General features: G+C 55.0%; 3 protein-coding genes across 3 annotated transcripts in view; 2 read left to right on the top strand and 1 right to left on the bottom strand.

The window, feature by feature from the left end:
• P3H3 (prolyl 3-hydroxylase 3) overlaps window positions 1-5,924 on the top strand; it is an 8,349-nt gene extending 2,425 nt beyond the window's left edge. The window contains exons 6-14 of the mRNA XM_015559956.1: window positions 129-181; window positions 309-376; window positions 499-623; window positions 3,072-3,173; window positions 3,442-3,592; window positions 3,826-3,943; window positions 4,018-4,093; window positions 5,108-5,248; window positions 5,368-5,924. Coding sequence (XP_015415442.1) covers window positions 129-181; window positions 309-376; window positions 499-623; window positions 3,072-3,173; window positions 3,442-3,592; window positions 3,826-3,943; window positions 4,018-4,093; window positions 5,108-5,248; window positions 5,368-5,541 — 1,008 coding nt within the window. The 3' untranslated portion in view covers window positions 5,542-5,924. The remainder of the gene's footprint in view (window positions 1-128; window positions 182-308; window positions 377-498; window positions 624-3,071; window positions 3,174-3,441; window positions 3,593-3,825; window positions 3,944-4,017; window positions 4,094-5,107; window positions 5,249-5,367) is intronic.
• Window positions 5,925-6,013: 89 nt separating this feature from the next.
• Window positions 6,014-13,107, top strand: GNB3 (guanine nucleotide binding protein (G protein), beta polypeptide 3). The gene is made up of 10 exons (XM_006757565.2): window positions 6,014-7,097; window positions 7,315-7,401; window positions 7,659-7,697; window positions 8,899-9,005; window positions 9,083-9,146; window positions 9,275-9,437; window positions 9,543-9,609; window positions 9,692-9,893; window positions 11,410-11,626; window positions 12,488-13,107. The coding sequence occupies exons 2-10, from the start codon at window positions 7,345-7,347 to the stop codon at window positions 12,592-12,594; spliced, it is 1,023 nt and encodes a 340-aa protein (XP_006757628.1). The 5' UTR covers window positions 6,014-7,097; window positions 7,315-7,344; the 3' UTR covers window positions 12,595-13,107.
• A 2,651-nt stretch (window positions 13,108-15,758) lies between these two features.
• Window positions 15,759-16,922, bottom strand: part of CDCA3 (cell division cycle associated 3) — a 4,002-nt gene continuing 2,838 nt past the window's right edge. The window contains exons 3-5 of the mRNA XM_015559942.1: window positions 16,477-16,892; window positions 16,238-16,341; window positions 15,759-16,114 (exon numbers count right to left, since the gene is read on the bottom strand). Of these exons, the coding sequence (XP_015415428.1) occupies window positions 15,959-16,114; window positions 16,238-16,341; window positions 16,477-16,892 (676 nt within the window). The 3' untranslated portion in view covers window positions 15,759-15,958. The remainder of the gene's footprint in view (window positions 16,115-16,237; window positions 16,342-16,476; window positions 16,893-16,922) is intronic.

The following is a 16,922-nucleotide window of genomic DNA, read 5'->3' as shown; positions in this document are numbered from 1 at the left end:
TCTTTGTTTCAATAGTTTTATTCATTTCAAACGGGCCGGATCCGGCCTGCGGGCCGTAGTTTGCCCACGGCTGGTCAGGGATCAGGGCTGGGCTTGGTGGGTGATGGCGCTTTTCTGGACTGTTCCAGGATCCCTGGACTCCAGCAGCTTTCATCCCCGAGACACTGAGAGAAAAGCTCAGGTAGGAGATGCCGGTGGTGGGAGGGGCCTTCCCTGAGCTGGAAGGTGACAGGAGGGGTCCTGTGAGGCTGGGTCTGGTGGATCTGGACTGGTCTGTGCATCCACTGAGCATGTCTCTCACCCCTGAGAGAGGATCAAGAGCAGCGACCTTGGGACCATGAGCCTCCACAGCCGAAGCCCTTGACTGACTGGAAGGGTAAGTTCCTGGGAGAGCAGGAGGCAGGGTCCTGGAGGGTCTGGGGGCTGCCAGCTGGGGCAACTGCTGGGCCGGCTTTTAGGGGACCTTCAATCCCCTCTTCCTTATCCCTTCGCCTGCAGATGTCCTCCTCCTGGAGGGGGTAACCCTGACCCAGGATGCAAGACAGCTGAATGGGTCGGAGCGAGCGGTGCTGGACGGCCTGCTCACCCCAGCTGAGTGTGGGGTGCTGCTGCAGCTGGCCAAGGTAAGAAGACCTATGAAAGAAACCCAGGCCTTCATGGCTCAGTGGTGGCTCAGGAGATCACGGTTCAATTCCCGGTCAGGGCACATCCCCGGATTGTGGGCTCAATCCCCAGTGTGGGGTGTGCAGGAGGTAGCCATTCAATGATTCTCTCATTGATGTTTTTATCTCTCTCTCCTCCATTCCTTTTTGAAATCAATAAAAATATATTTAAAAAAAAAGAAGACCCAGGGGTAGGTGGCGCTGTTGGCTAGTGAGGGACCCCAGGCAGAGCTGCCTGCCCCCAGTTCTAACTTCTCTGATTCTCCAGCGGGGACTGGGCTTGCCACTGCCTCACTGCTGTGGACAGGTTCCTTTTCCTCTCAACTTAGAGGGCTTGGCGTGGACATTCTTTTCTTTTTTCCCTTACATTCTGCACAAATGGATTTTGCTAGAAGTTAATAGGAGAACAAAAGAAAATAAAGAATATAAAGGCATAGAAAATTGTGAATATATGGGTGAGGATTCCTCAGAGTTTCATTACTGGCTTGGCTGATGGCTCAGTGGACACACCGGCTTATTCTCCCATCCATTGAATTCCCTCCTAGTTTGGGTTGAATGATCCGTATTCACCAGGTTGAGCCTGCCCTTTTATGAAGCATCAGTCCTCATTCTAGGCTAGTGTTCCTTCAACACACACGCTTTGAGCACCTGCTGTGTACTCAAAGCTTCTAGGTTCCAGGGAGAGCTAGGTGGACACAGACTCTGCGTCCTGGAGCTCACTGTAGAGAGAAGGAATTCGATGTAGAGATACACCTAGAGTGGTGGTAAGTTTGATCAAGGAAGTATGATTCCTTCAAATAAAAGCACCAAAATGCAAGGTCATGGAAAGCTTGGGGTGGAGGGCAGCATTTGAACTCAGTCTAAGGACGAGACTGAGAAAAGAAGAAGATTCGGGCTTCGAGGGAGAAGGCCACGGTATTCTGGGAATTGCGGTGGAGTATAGGGGCTGAGCACATAGGGCAGGCCCCACAATGACTGCCTGTGTGACGTTGGGCAATGTAGTTCAGCATCTCTGAGCCTAGCTTCCTCATCTATAAAGTCGGGCTAAATACAGTGGTTTTCTCACAGAGTTGTTGTGACCATTAAATGAGTTAGTACATGGTCAAGATCTCAGAAGACAGTGCTCAGTATTAGTAGCTGTCACTATTATCACCAGGCTGTATGTTATTCAGAGTTGTTCTAGGGGAGAGACCCTGAGCTAGAATTAAAGGAGAGCAGCGAAGGGCCTTCTGTACCCTACCAAGGCTGGTAGGACAGCTTATTCAAGTATTTAAGGAGGGATGACTTTCTTGTTCCTGTAGAACCTCCCAGTGCAGGGTCCGGGGTCACCACCATCCCAGAGGACTGGTAGATCCCTCTAGGGCTGTGTAGAGAAATGCAACGGGAGAGGACAGTAAGGGGGAGGCCCTGGGTGATGCCAGGATCAGACCTTTCTGTTGCTCGATCACACTAAACTCACTCTGGCCTCAGGCCCTTCACACTTGCTATTTCTGCTGCCTGGAACACTTTTCTCTCAGTTATTCAAGTGGCTCCTTCATATCATTTGGTTTCAATTCAGATGTCACCTCATCAATTAGTTGTCTCCCAACCCGTGCCTGGGCACTCTCAAAGTTGTAGCTCTATTTTTATTTTCTTCATAACATTTATCTGAATTATCCTGGTTTGTTATCTGAAAATACAAGCCCCATGAGAGCAAGGGCCTTTCCACGTTCACAGTTGTGTCCCCAGTGCCTAGAACAGTGCCTGGCACATAGTAGCTGCTCAGTACAACTTTGTGGAATGAGTAAGTGAATGAATAAATACAAGAATAGAAGGTTAGATGGCTTATTGGGTGATAAGGCGGTTTTTCGGAGGTGAGGTTTATATATGGAATAATTAGCTAGTGGTATTTTAACTGAGTTTCACAAAGCAGACAGGAGACTAGGTGTCGGGAAAGGACAGCCAAACACCAGGAGACCCCCCATGGTGTGGGAGTTCACATCAAGGGTTCGCACGTTCTCCAAGAGCGACACCTCACCTGGACCTGGTCGGACTATCGAGCTTCCTGCCGGAAGAAGTTCTGTTTCCAGAGGGACTCCTCTATCTTGGCTCATCAGGGAATGATCAAACCCTTCCTGCACCCCTTTCCCAGCTGCCCTTGCCCTCTCAGAGGCCCTTCTGTGCACAGGCCCTCAGCCAGTGGGATGCCAGATCCTTACCAGGGGGCAACGACACTGCTGAGAAGATAGTCATTCTCTGAGGAAGGGCAGCAGCTCTGGAAAAGGAGCCACCAGAGATCTCTGGGAGCTTCCAGCCTCTTCCGGGGGTGGGGGCGGGGGGCGTCGGAGAGAAGGTCTTGTAGTCCGTGGGCAGTGAGGTGGGCAAAAGTCCGGGGCTGGACAGTGACTCCACAGTCAACCCCCTATTTAGGATGCAGCTGAGGCTGGAGCCAGGTCTGGCTATCGGGGCCGCCGATCCCCTCACACCGCCCATGAACACTTCGAGGGGCTCACGGTGCTGAAGGCTGCACAGGTGAGCCAAGAGGTACCCATGCCCTCGTCCGATGCTCGGGTCTGGAAGAGGGCATACAGGAGGCTGGCCCCAGGGCTGGGCTTCCCCAGTGGAGGGGCTCTCCAGGACCGAGAGACCCTGAGTTCTCTGCCCAGGATCGAGGAGGGGTTGTCGTGGAGCCACTGGAAGGAGCAGCTGGGCGTGATGGACAGAGCTGGCCGCTGAGAGACTCCACACTCACCCTTCCACTGCCTCCCTCCTTTCTCATCCTTCCTCCCGCTGCCCACAGCTGGCCCGCGCAGGGGCTGTGAGCACTCAGGGTGCTAAGCTGCTCCTGGAAGTGAGCGAGCGTGTGCGGACCTTAACTCAGGCCTACTTCTCCCCGGAACGGCCCCTGCACCTCTCCTTCACTCACCTGGTGTGCCGTACGGCCATCAAAGGTAACGGCCACACCCCACTGTTCCTCCCCGGCCTCCGGGCCCTGTGGGGGCTGCATAGCCTCAGCACCCCCTCACTGTGTGGGTTCATCTTCACACCTAAAAGACGGACTCCCTGCCCATGTCTGGGGCTGGCCTCTCTGCTCAGCTGTGACCCCCAAGCTTCAGGGTAGGAGTGGATCGAGGTGCCTGGGCACAGGGCACAGAGGCACTCACCAGGCCCCTTTGCTCCCCAGGGGAGCAAGAGCAACGCATGGACCTGAGTCACCCCGTGCATGCCGACAACTGCGTTCTGGACCCTGACACGGGAGAATGCTGGCGGGAGCCCCCAGCCTACACTTATCGAGACTACAGGTGGGCAGTCCCTCCTGGGGTCCGGCAGGTGCACCTGGGGTGGGCTCTCACGGCCTCCTGTCTTCCTCCTCCAGTGGACTCCTCTACCTCAACGATGACTTCCAGGGCGGGGACCTGTTCTTCACAGAGCCCAACGCCCTCACTGTCAGGGTAAGGGGGGCGGGGTGGGGCGGTGGTTTGGAACAGGGAGTACAGCTGTGGGCTCAGGATTCAAAACAGAAGGATCCCAGAAGCAAATACAGGGAAATGGCTGGGGCCACCTGAACCCTTCCTCTCCTGGCCCCCCAGCTCTTTCCACCACTGGTCTGTTCAGGAGCTGTCCTAGCAGAGCTCCTAGCAGAGGTTGGTTATTGTGCCCCCGTCCCCCCCAGGAGGTCACAGTGACCCCTGCAGACTTGCCGTCTGTGTTTGCCTCACCTCCTAAAGAAGGGTGGGTGAGCACAGGACCCAAATTCCCTATTCCAGGTAGAAACTAGGGGCTAGAACAGCCGTGGGCAAACTACGGCCCGCGGGCCGGCCCGTTTGAAATGAATAAAACAAAACAAAACAAAACAAAAAGACCGTACCCTTTTATGTAATGATGTTTACTTTGAATTTATATTAGTTCACACAAACACTCCATCCATGCTTTTGTTCCGGCCCTCCGGTCCAGTTTAAGAACCCATTGTGGCCCTCGAGTCAAAAAGTTTGCCCACCCCTGGGCTAGAAGTAGGTGGAAGGAGAGGAACAGTGATTTCTCTCACCTGTTGCTTTGTCTTCCTTCCTTCCCTGGTTACCACCACCAGCACCTACACTCCACGCCCTCCGTGGGGTGGAAGGGTGTTCCCAAGATCCTTATGCCTGGTCCTCCTCGTGTCGCAGATTTCTTCACACCCAGTTCAGAGGATTGGACAGGAGTGTCAGGGCCAGAGGGAGGGGACCCACAGGAGGCACCGGATGGAGGCCCCTTCTCCCTTTGGCTCCAACTCCGTTAGCCTGTCTGGCCTTTGTGCTCCCCAAGGGGAGGCCGGTTTCCCATTGGCCGCAGGACGGTCCCTGAATTAAGGGGTGGGCGATTGGCAAGAGAGCTGATCTTTCTGTGCCCGTGCCCTGTCCTAACCTAGGAGTCAGGGCCACGTGCTCTGAGGGCCTGTCCGTGGAGCTGAACCTGCCCTCATCCCCCAGGCGCAGGTTCGTCCTCGCTGCGGACGCCTTGTGGCCTTCAGCTCTGGCGGGGAGAACCCCCACGGTGTGTGGGCCGTGACGCGGGGCCGGCGCTGCGCCCTGGCCCTGTGGCACACGTGGGCACCTGAGCACAGGGAGCAGGTAGGTGTGTGGAGCGTGGGCTGGTTGCTGGGCGAGGGGCAGGGGCTGACGGGACCCGGGGAGGGTCCTTGGGGAGGGTGGATGCAGGGATTGGGCCTGACTCTCCTCCCACCTCTCAGGAGTGGACAGAAGCCAAGGAGCTGCTTCAGGAGCCGGAGCAGGAGGAGGAGGAGGGTGACGAGGAGGAGGAAGAAATGGCCAGCAGAGACCCTTCTCCAGAACCCCCCGGCCGCGGGCCTCAGCGGGTCCAGGACAAGACTGGGAAGCCGCCTCGGGTCCGAGAGGAGCTGTGAGGGGCTGAGCTAGCTCCTCGGGGATGCGGCCACCTGACTCGTGAAGGGCTGCCTCGGTGCCAGGACCCACACGAAGGCCCCTGTGACAGGAGCAGCACAGCGAGCTCTCTGTCCCTGCACCCCCACTGTTTTGGGGATCACAAGGGCCATCCAGCCCTGGGCTCAGAGGACACTGCACACACCAGCCTAGAACTTGTCCGGTCTGAGGTGTCAGGCCTGGCCCCAGCTGATGGACCGGCAGCCCTAGGACAGACCGAGGGCGTGATGCCTCCCTGGGAAGAGGTGGCCGGGGCAGGGCCTGACCGCTTCAGATGAGGAGGATGAGAGGGGAGAGTAAGCCCCGCCCTCTCCCAGCCTGTCAATAAAGAACGTGAAGACCCTCAGCCAGGGCCCATCTTTCCTATCAGTTTCTGTGGTGGCTGGAGGTGGGAGCGGCCATGGCTGGCCTGGGAGGAGACAGGTGTCTGCTGGAGGCGGGGCCATCAGGCCTGTGATTTGTCAGGGAAATCTCAGCCACCTGCTGTCCTCACGCAAATACACCCAAACCCTGGACAGCTGCTCCGTGGGCCTCCAGCTCTAAGACCTGTCTTCCCTTGGAGCTGGGCCGAGACTTAGGGCAGCTTGATCCCTGAGACTCCTGCATTCCCAGCCCAGCAGGACCTCGTGAGTCATGGGGGCAAGGAGTGGGCCCGACCCCAGACGGGAGCAGGGGATGGGGCTGCCCTCCACTTGCAATCCTTGATGCACCCAGAGCAGGGCCAGGCCTGTCCACCCCTCTTTCTGAATCCCCTGGACCCTCCCCCTGCCCTCACCCCCCAGAATCACATCCTGGGGCAGCTGGTTGGGGTTTGTCTGGAAGAAGGATTATCCAGATCAGTCTCTTCTAAGCTCAGCTCTGGCCTGCACCCTCCCCACGTCACCAAAACCCTCTTCCCCACTACCTGAGCTAAGGGACACAGTTTTGGGTATTGACAAGGGGCCATCTCTGACCCTTGTATTCTGGGGCTGGGGCTGGGTGCCAGATAGGTCCTGACAGCCAAGATCATCACCATTGGTGGGGCCAGGCCTGGGGTGGGGGTGGGGGCTGCTGGAGCTGTGGTGGCTGCTGTTCCTTTGCACCCTCCCAAACGTCAACCTGTAATCCTCACAGCTTTGCTCTAATCCCATGGGGCCTAATGCTCTTCTCTCTGCCTGCAGAGAGACCCATCGGGAAGCATCTCCTCCCCACTCCTCCCCCCAGAGCTGGTTGTGGGGGGCTGCTGCTCTATAGCCCTCACTCCTGCTACCCCCTTCCCCCAGGCTGGGCCCAAGTCTCTGGAAGCCACACACCTCCTCCTGTCCTCCTCCCTCCCTGCCAGCTGACTTAATTTGCCTGACGTCTTGTTGGCCCTTCCCTGTCCGTGCCCACACCCCCCTCCCCAGAGTGGGGCCAGGCCAGGCCAGCTCTTCTGGCAGCAGAGCCGGGGCAGGTGACGGGCTGGCGTTGCAGTTGAGGGAGCGACAAGGCGCCTGGGAACCGGAGCTGGAAACCTGGGAGAGGTCCAGTCAGAGCCCAAGTAAGGGGGAGCCGGCCTGGCTCTGCCTCTGGGCCTGGGGCTGCGGGAAGGCAGGCAGGGCTGCACAGGACTCCAAACACGGAGGGGCTCCGGCGGGAGGTGGTGTGGGCCACCTGTCAGTTCCCTATTTCTTGGCGTGGGCTCCAGCCCTCCTGAGAAGTCTGGTGTGGGGAGCGAGGTAGGGGGATCCCCTATACTTACCGCCCATTCCTGGCAGGAGCCAGAGCTACCTCTCGACCTGTCAGCCATGGGGGAGATGGAGCAGCTGCGGCAGGAAGCGGAACAGCTCAAGAAGCAGATTGCAGTAACAACAGCACCTTCCCACTGGGGACCCCAGGAAATGTGGAAATGGGGACATGAGGGAGTGTGGCCTGGCGGGGAAGGAGGCTGGACTCACTCCTGAGTGACCCCTTAGTGACCCCTGACCTGGAAGTCACCAGAGACTTTCTAGGTTTCATATTTGAGATGTCCCCCAACTGTAGATCCCCCAAGCCTACCTGCCCCAGAGGCCCATGCATCCCCCTCCCGCCTCCCCCTGCCTAATGTCTGCTTTCCCCCCAGGATGCCAGGAAAGCCTGTGCTGACACCACTCTGGCAGAGGTGAGACTCCTGTCCCCGTGAGCAGGGCCTGAGGGGAGGAGAGGGGATGGGAGCTCCCTGGCCAGCCCAAGCTTTAGTACAACAAGTCCCTGGCGTGAGGAATAACACTAATTAGTTCAGTCAACAAACATTTAGTGAGGCCTGCTTTGGGCCTGGGGCCGTATTGGAGGCTCAGGACAAGATCCTGCCCTACTGTCATCCAGAAAACAAAGGTGCTCACACTGCAGGGTGGTGAGGATGAAGGGAGGAACAGCACCTCACAAGTCACACGCCCTTACAGACTGCAGTTACTAGTGGTCTGATACTGTACTTGGTCAATTCTAAGACGCACAGTTTTCTATATTTTGACATTTTTGAAATCAAGATGCATCCAACACTAGATGACGCCTTACAATTAAAATTGGCAGCGTTTTTTCTTTCTTTCTTTTCTTTTCTTTTCTTAATGATACATGAAAGGAAGGTGCTTCCTAGAGTTATTTGCATCTTAGAGAGGATTAGATATCTCTGTAAGTATTTACTGAACACTTACCCTGAGCCAGGCTCTGGGCTAAGCTGCTTCAATGCCTAATTTCATTTTCCTGACAACCCCACAAGGCAGGTGCTGTAAACAGTTTATAGATGAGGAAACAGGCTGGGAGAGGTCAAGTAACTTGATGAAGATAATAAAGCAGGTAAATGGCGAGTCAAGTCTATTGGCCCTAGAGCCTCAGACTAAGTCTAGAAGCTGGATAGACTTAAGGGGGGTAGGACGACACATTTCAGGAGCTGCAGTTCAAGGTCATGGTGATACCTGGGTACCCAGGGAAAGATTTTTTTTAGAGTTGGCTATGCTACCGTGGTGTGTGCAGGCAGGCTCCTAGCGGTTTGGAAATGTGTACGTATCATCCTAAGTACGTGCTCAGTGACTTCACATTTTGAAATTGGTCAAGGTGGGAGAATTACAGGATAGAAATCACCCTCCCTCCTCCCCTGGCCCTCCCCACCCCACACTGGAGAGGGATTTGTTAAACACTTAACGACATGCCACTAATTGTCTCTCATCAACCTAAGCCACTCCAGAGTGGGGACTGATTTCCCTAAGGCTGGGGGCCTGACCCAGAGCCTGGCACAGAGCAGAAACCTGTACAGATCGGTGGCTGTGACACTGACATCTGGTCACGTACCCTGCTCACCCTGATTTCTTCCGCCTCCTTTTCTGCAGCTTGCGTCTGGCCTAGAAGTCGTGGGACGAGTCCAGATGCGGACGAGACGGACGCTCAGGGGACACCTGGCCAAGATTTATGCCATGCACTGGGCCACGGACTCCAAGTGAGACTTGAGAGGTGCCGGAGGGGAAGGGAGGCAGGAAGGATGGGCTTGGGTGACACGGAGTGCCCTCTCCCCAGGTTGCTAGTAAGTGCCTCACAAGATGGGAAGCTGATCGTATGGGACACCTACACCACCAATAAGGTACCAGCTCTGCCTCCCACCCTCCATCACTCCGTCCTTTCTTGGGGACACTGTGCCTACCCTCCTCTGCTCTCTCCACCTGGGAGCTCAGCCCAGGTCCCGCCCCTGCCCCCCTTGCCCTCCTGCAGGTACACGCCATCCCTCTGCGCTCCTCCTGGGTCATGACCTGTGCCTACGCCCCATCAGGGAACTTTGTGGCATGTGGGGGGCTGGACAACATGTGTTCCATCTACAGCCTCAAGTCCCGTGAGGGCAATGTCAAGGTCAGCCGGGAGCTCTCTGGTCACACAGGTGAGGGGCCCTCTCTTCCGTCCCACCCTGAGGGATCCAGGGAAGTCGCCAGCTGGCTGGCCGGCGGTGGCTCTGCAGCCAGGGCACTGTCCTCACCTCCCCCAGGTTATCTCTCCTGCTGCCGCTTTCTGGACGACAACAACATTGTGACCAGCTCGGGGGACACCACGTGGTGAGGCCTGACCCTGGGTGCTGGGCTGGGAGTCAGCCCTGGCCTGGCCTTTCTCGCTGACAGCCTCCCCTCCTCCCTGCAGCACTCTGTGGGATATTGAGACCGGGCAGCAGAAGACTGTGTTTGTGGGACACACAGGGGACTGCATGAGCCTGGCTGTGTCTCCCGACTTCAAACTCTTCATTTCGGGGGCCTGCGATGCCAGCGCCAAGCTCTGGGACGTGCGGGAGGGGACTTGCCGGCAGACGTTCACTGGCCATGAGTCGGACATCAACGCTATCTGTGTGAGCCCCCTCTGTGCTCCAACTCCTGGGACCACCTCACCATCCCAACACGCATCCTTCACCCCCTGCCAGAGCTCCCCACCCCCGTGGTTTCAACTTTCCCCTTTAACATAACCTCACCTTACAGAGAAGTTGTAACAAAAAGAGCTCCCACCTAGCCTGCACCCACATTCGCTGTTAACAGTTTACCGCATTTGTTTTGTCCTCTGTAGAGGACGGGATGGAGGAATGGATGGATAAATGATTGACAGCTAGACACACACATCCATCCCAATGGAGATATACATTTTGTGTTTTTTGTTGTTGTTGTTGTTAAGGATATTTTTCCATTGATCTTTTTAGAGAAAGTGGGAGAGGGAAAGACAGAGAGAAATGTCTACGTAAGAGAAACACATCGATTGGTTGCCTCCTGCACAAGCCCTGACCAGGGCCCGGTCCAGGGAGGAGCCTACAACTAAGGTACGTGCCCTTGACTGGAATCGAACCCGGGACCCTTGGTCTGCAGGCCGACGTTCTACCCACTGAGCCAAACCGGCTAGGGCTTTTCCTGGATTTTTTTAGAGTAAGTTGCAGACATCATACCTCTTTACCCCTTAAATCAGGGGTCCTCAAACTTTTTAAACAGGGGCCAGTTCACTGTCCCTCAGACCGTTGGAGGGCCGACTATAGTTTAAAAAAAAAAATTATGAACAAATTCCTATGCACACTGCACATATCTTATTTTGAAGTAAAAAAAACAAAACGGGAACAAATACAATATTTGTATTTGCATGTGGCCCGCGGGCCGTAGTTTGAGGACCCCTGCCTTAAATATTTCAGTGTGTATTTCCTAAACACAAGGCCATTCTCTTACACAGCCCCAGTATAGTTCTTAAAATCAGGAAATTTAACATTAATGTAGACACAATAATATAGTCTACAGTCTATATTCGCATCTCACCGAGTATCTCAACAATATCGCTAACAGCAGTGGGGGTTTTTTCCTGCCAGGAACACATGTTGCATTTTCTTGCCACATCTTAGTTTCCTTTAAACGGGAACTGTTTTTCCACCTTTGTCTTGTGTGACAGTGACATTTTAAGAGAGTACAGTACAAACCAGTTTTCTGTAGACTTCTCTCTGTGTGGGCTGACCTGACATTTCCTCATGATGAGACTCGGGTTATGCGTTTGTACTTGGCCCTGCGCCTACACTCTGATCCACTGAGTGTGGCGGGACGGGTCAGAGACAACCTCCCCCTTCTAGCCCCGGGAGCCTGGGCAGGCTGCAGGCGCTCGCTCAGCCTCAGGGAATAATGCCCGTCTGTCATGAGGAGCCAGGGCAGGGTGTGGGGGAGCTGCCAGTGCATGAAGAGCGATGCCGTGGCCTTTCTCACCGAAGGCCAGGGGAGGGGCAGCCAGGGCGGCTGAGGCAAGCAGCTTGCCCGGGAGCCACCAGGGCAGGAGCCAGGGAGAAGGCAGGCGAGGCAGCGGTGCCCAGGTCCGAGTGCTGACCCCCTCACCCTGTGTGCCCTCAGTTCTTCCCCAGTGGAGAGGCCATCTGCACAGGCTCAGACGACGCCTCCTGCCGCCTGTTTGACCTGCGGGCAGACCAGGAGCTGACGGTCTACGCCCACGAGAGCATCATCTGTGGCATCACGTCCGTGGCCTTCTCCCTCAGTGGCCGCCTGCTCTTCGCAGGCTATGACGACTTCAACTGCAATGTCTGGGACTCCATGAAGGGCGAGCGTGTGGGTAAGGGTCCCCTCACTGCCACCTCAGCCAGCTCCCCTTGGGGGAACTTACTGCTGCTCCCTGGTCATTAGGTAACTCTGGGCTCTGCCCCTGCAACCGTGTCCCTTTGGTTCCCAATGTGGGGTCTTCTCTGGAAGAAGAGTTGCTCCAAGGGCCTTCCCTACCGCCCAGGGCCCGAACCGCTCCCTCCAACGCAGCTCCTCCAGGCTGTGCCCAGGCCTGAGGACCTGAGTGTCCCACCAGGTCTGGGATTCAGGGGCGGCTTCATTGCAGGGAAAGGGCGGCCTCGGGGAACCATGCGATGAGCGGATCAAGGTCCAGAGTGATCTGAGGGCCCTGACCCCCAGCGAGGGGCTCATGGGATCAGCCTGGTCTGCAGTTGAGTCAGTCTGGCTTCTTCTCTTGGGAGAGGTCAGGTGCTCAGTGAAAATAACACTGGCCAGAAGGTCAGGGTCCAAACCCTAATTCTGTGGCTTATTTTCCAAGTGCCCCTGGGCATGTCCCTTCTCTCTGGGCCTCAGTCTCTTGGTTTGGAAACAAAGAAACAGCACAAAAGGGTTCCTTCCCACGTTTTCCAGTGCCCATCAGATGCCCCTTTCTTTTCTCATAGCACACGGACACTGCCTGCTGACCCTTTGCCATCCCTCTCCACCCCTCCCCTGCCCTAAGTTCTTGGCAGAGATTGGCCTCAAGAGAAGCCGCACTCTTAGGGCTAATCCTCTTTGGGTCTTCCCGTCTCCACCAGGGGGGCTGGAGTCGGAGCCCAGCCTACCTAACGGGGGATTCCTGTGCCTGCACACACACTCCCTGCCACATCAGCACGTGCAGACCCACTGGCTAACTCCTCTCCCTTTTCCTCAGGCGTCCTCTCCGGCCACGACAACAGGGTCAGCTGCCTGGGTGTCACAGCTGATGGGATGGCAGTGGCCACTGGCTCCTGGGACAGCTTCCTCAAAATCTGGAACTGAGAAGGCTGGAGGAGGGGAGGTAAAAGGCCATGAAGACACTCAGCTGCCCCTTCCCCTGCCCAGTTTCTTTAAGGTTCCTTAAAGGCTTTCTCTTCTATACCCCAGCTGCCACTCCCACAAGCTTTCTCCTTTGAGGCCCGTGGGGAACACAGGGTGTGCTTCTGAGAGACAGCATCAGGGCTGGGCACAGAACCGCCCCTTCTCCTCCCATGGCCTCCCCTCTCTGTGGTCCTGATAGTTTCTCCCTTAATGATTAAGGACAACGGACCCCTCCCCAGCCCTTGGCAGCCCAGCAGGTTTCAGTATAGGCTCCAGGCCCTAGAATTCCTCCTCCAGAGCTACTACCTTTGTCCAGGGTAAAGACCTGGGTGGCCAGGGTGCTTGGCCCCGTGACTATGGCTCTGGCACCACCAACGTCCTGGCTCCCTTCTCTTTCATGCTTTCCCCTTTTTCTACCTTTCCCACCCCCTCCAAAGTACCTGCAATAAAGTATAGCACCTGGTATATCTGTGATGTTTGGCTTTCACCCTACTTCTGTTCCAAAAAGATTCAGTTCCCACTTAAGTAATGAAGTGTTATAGGTACAAGTGAGAAAGATTGGGTACCAGACAGCTTGTGGGCAGAAAGTAGGGAAGAGGCAGAAGCCCCAGGTTCGTGGGGAAGGCGGAGATGGATTAGGAGAGAAGGTATTCACCAGGTGGCTTGGGAGTGTGTGCACAGGAGTTCACCATAGCCTGCCTGTGGGGCGTACCTGTGTGTTTGTATAGGAGGATTGTGTTGAGATCACACACACACAGAGGGAGGCAATCGGGGACCGGTGGACAGCGCTAGGCCACCAGCCAAGGTGGGTGCTAGTGGGGGGGCCCCCTCCAATCGCCCTGCCCGCCATTCACCCCACAGATTGGCCCTGATCACTGGCCAGGCCTAGGGATCCTACCCTATGTATTGGGAAAAGTCTCTTAGATGTAAAAATTAAAACCTGGCAAGGCTACTCTAACACTGAAAAAACAGGATGATGCAGTGATGACATGCATGGACTCTGGCTTCTCTGCTTCAGTTTTTCCATCCAGAAGATGGGGGAAATGGTACTACTACCTCAGAAAGATCATGTTATGTACTACTTTTTATAATCAGGGCAAAAAAATGTAGCTGCCCATACATTAGCAAGACGCCTTTCACCTGTATGAAAAGTATGGTCACTGGTGCATGCAGCGTCCCTGATTGCGACAGGGATGTCCAACTGCTGGTTTGCATCCCCCCTGAGGGCGCAGGCCAGGCTGAGGGACATACAGATTTCATGCACTGAGCCTCTAGTCAGGTTATAAAAGGCCTTGAATGTAAGGCTAGTCTAGACTTTATCCTAAGGCCAATGGAAAACCATTAAAGAGCTTTGAGCAGAATAATAATGTGATCAGCTATGCTTCTCAGAAAGATAAACCAAGCAGCCGTGCAGGTTGATAAAATGGAAAAAGGAGAGACAGGAGGGAATACAGGGAACAGGAGGAGCCAGGTGGCAAGAAATTGCAAGAGCAATAGGACAGAGGGCACAAGGAAAGGGATGGGAAAGTGATTCAAGATACAGAACCAGGATTTAGTGAACAAGTGCTTGGATATGAGATATTAAGAGGGAAGGATTCAAAATGATGGCCAAGCCCTGGCTGGTGTGGCTCAGTGAGTTGGAGCATAGTCCCACACACCGAAAGGTGGCGGGTATGAGGAGGCTGGAGGAGGGGAGGTAAAAGGCCATGAAGGCACTCAGCTGTCCTTTCCCCTGCCCAGTTCCCCTGCACATAGCCAGGTTGCTGGTTTGATCCCTGGTCCTGATGGGGAACATGCTGTCAGGCATGTGCAAGAGGCAACTGATTGATGGTTTTTGCTCTTTCTCTCCCTTCCTCTCTAAAATCGATTAAAAAAATTTTTTTTTTAATGTTTTAAAAAGCCGGGCCATGTGGCTCAGTAGTTGAACATAGAGCTATGAACCAGGTCATGGTCTAATTCCCTGTTAGGGCATATGCCTGGATTGTATTCGATCCCCAGTTGGGGGCATGCAGGAGGCAGCCAATCAATGAATCTCTCATCATTGATGTTTTTATCTCTCTCTCCCTCTCCCTGCCTCTCTGAAATCAATAAAAATGTTTGTAATGATTAAAGAGAATCATTGATTGGCTGCCCCCGAATGCCCCATATTGGGGACCGAGCCTGCAACCCGGGCATGTGTCCCTGGCTGGAATCGAACCCAGGACCCTTCCGTCCACAGGCTGACACTCTACCCACTGAGCAAACTGGCCAGGGCAATAAAAATCCTATCCAATAATAGACAAACATGGTAATTGACCATACCTTTGTTACACCTCCCACAGGCTAATCAGCGCAATATGCAAATTAACCACCGACAAAGAAGGCGGCTCAATTTCATACTGCAGGCAGGGCGGGACAGCGCCATCCCACCTGCCCCACCGCCATCTGGGCCTGCTATCTGCGACCCAGGGCGGCAGGGCGGTGCAGCAGCGATTGGCCAGCCCACACGGCCTCCATCCGGGCATCCCATGTGTGACCCTACCTGGGGCGGCGCCCCAACTCCTGGATCTGCCCTGCCGTGTGCGCGCACCACCTGGGAAGGCGGGGCAGGCACTGAGGGATCGGGCCTGCCATCTGCCACCCGGGAGCAGGCCTAAGCCAGCAGGTGATTATCTCCCGAGGGGTCCCAGACTGTGAGAGGGCACAAGTGGGGCTAAGGGACAACCCCCTAACCCCCCTCCCCCCACCAGTGCACAAATTTTTGTGCACCAGGCCTCTAGTATGTTAATTTAAAAAAAGAAAGGGGGAAGAGAAATAGCTTTTTGGGGAAAGATCACAAATTCAATTTTAGACAAACTGACTTTGGACTGCCTATGGGGCAGATGGATATGGTCAGGGTTAGACAGAGAGATTTGGAAGTAACCGGAATACAGGTAAGTAGTAGCTAATCCCTAGAAATAAAGAGCGAGAGGAAAGAGCCAAGGACAGAGTTCTGGTGAACACCAGAATTTAAGGGAGGTGCGTTGAGGAGATTTGGAGGTACCAGTGCAGGGGCACTGAGGCCAGGGAACACAAGCTCCCCAGGCTGCCTTTCTACATGAAGACGACCCATTGCAAGGTTTAAGTATAACAGTTAACAACATCACTTAAAATCACTTCCTTTAATATACAAGAAACACATAATACACACAGAAAGCCCAAGAAAGCTATCAGTTCCTGAGCTGGTAGTTTAGGGGGAGTCGAAGAAAATGCGTCTTTCCAGTCTCCCAGGGAAAGAAGGGGCGGAGGACTCGGAATGTCACTAGACCTGGTGAACCCAGGTTGGGGGTCGGGGGCCACCCAGGGCCTAGTTCTCTGCCAAGGCAAAGTGCTGGTTTTCCTTGTCATGGTCCTGACCTTGCTCCCACGCTTGGCCTCCGGCTCTCAGAAGTCGTCCAGTTCCCAGAATGGCCCCTTCCTTTAGTTCCCTAACATTTTCACTCAGGGGAGAAGGCCGCTTACCCTACAAAAGGCAGGATGCAAGTTGGGGGAGGGAGGGAGGTTGTTCAGGAGAGGGAAGAAGGGGGAAAGGGCCTCCCCCCTCGATGCTGGACTTCCTAGGAACAGCCTCCCCCTCCCCCTTTACCTGTCGTAGTGTCCGAGTCCCAGGGGAGTTGTCATCCTGCAGGATGGTGAGGGGAGACCTCCCTAGTGCCTTGCCCCTTGGTTTCCGTCTATTTCGCTTAGAACCTAGGTGGGTAAAGAGTTAAAGAAAGGAGCCAAAATTAGGGGCTTAGCGTTTATTCCTCCTAAACTATCTGTAGACATTATCCCAAGACATCATTCCAATTTCTCTCCCTTATAGCTTGTCCTTAGATTCTGTACCTGCAGGTCTAGGCGTCTCAGGGTCTCTCATGGGCTTGTCTGAGCCCTGGCTGGTCCTAAGGGTTTCTGAGGGCTGTCCTGTTTCTTCCTCGGAAAACACCTGCGTGGAGGGGAGCTCAGTCTGGCTCCCATGAGGCATCTGGTCCTCCAGGGAACACTGGGTGCCCAGAGGCAAGTCCAAGTCGGAAGATGAAGGTACCTCTAGGGGCAGAACAGGCTCTGGGGGCAGATTTGATTTGGGGGCTTCCGTCTCAAATTCTTCACTCAGCTCTTTCACCAGCGGGGTTGTGAGCTCTAGAGGAGAGACGTGAAGTGAGATAGTGACTCCCTGATACAAATTGTTCAGCAAAGAGGAAAAAAATACAGAAGCCTTAGGATTCATGCCCTGGTGGGTGAGGAATTGAGAAGAGGGAAATCAAGGTGAGAGGGAGCAAAATGTTGAGGAA

The sequence above is a fragment of the Myotis davidii genome, unplaced genomic scaffold (genome assembly GCF_000327345.1).
Source record: "Myotis davidii unplaced genomic scaffold, ASM32734v1 scaffold13, whole genome shotgun sequence".
Taxonomy (NCBI): domain Eukaryota; kingdom Metazoa; phylum Chordata; class Mammalia; order Chiroptera; family Vespertilionidae; genus Myotis; species Myotis davidii.
This window is presented reverse-complemented; position numbering and strand designations above follow the sequence as displayed.

Coding starts and splice junctions, on each gene's coding strand:
- GNB3 (XM_006757565.2), top strand. CDS start 7,345: ATGGGGGAGATGGAGCAGCTGCGGCAGGAAGCGGAACAGCTCAAGAAG. Junction 7,698..8,898: donor CTGACACCACTCTGGCAGAG/GTGAGACTCCTG, acceptor CCTTTTCTGCAG/CTTGCGTCTGGCCTAGAAGT. Junction 11,627..12,487: donor CATGAAGGGCGAGCGTGTGG/GTAAGGGTCCCC, acceptor CCTTTTCCTCAG/GCGTCCTCTCCGGCCACGAC.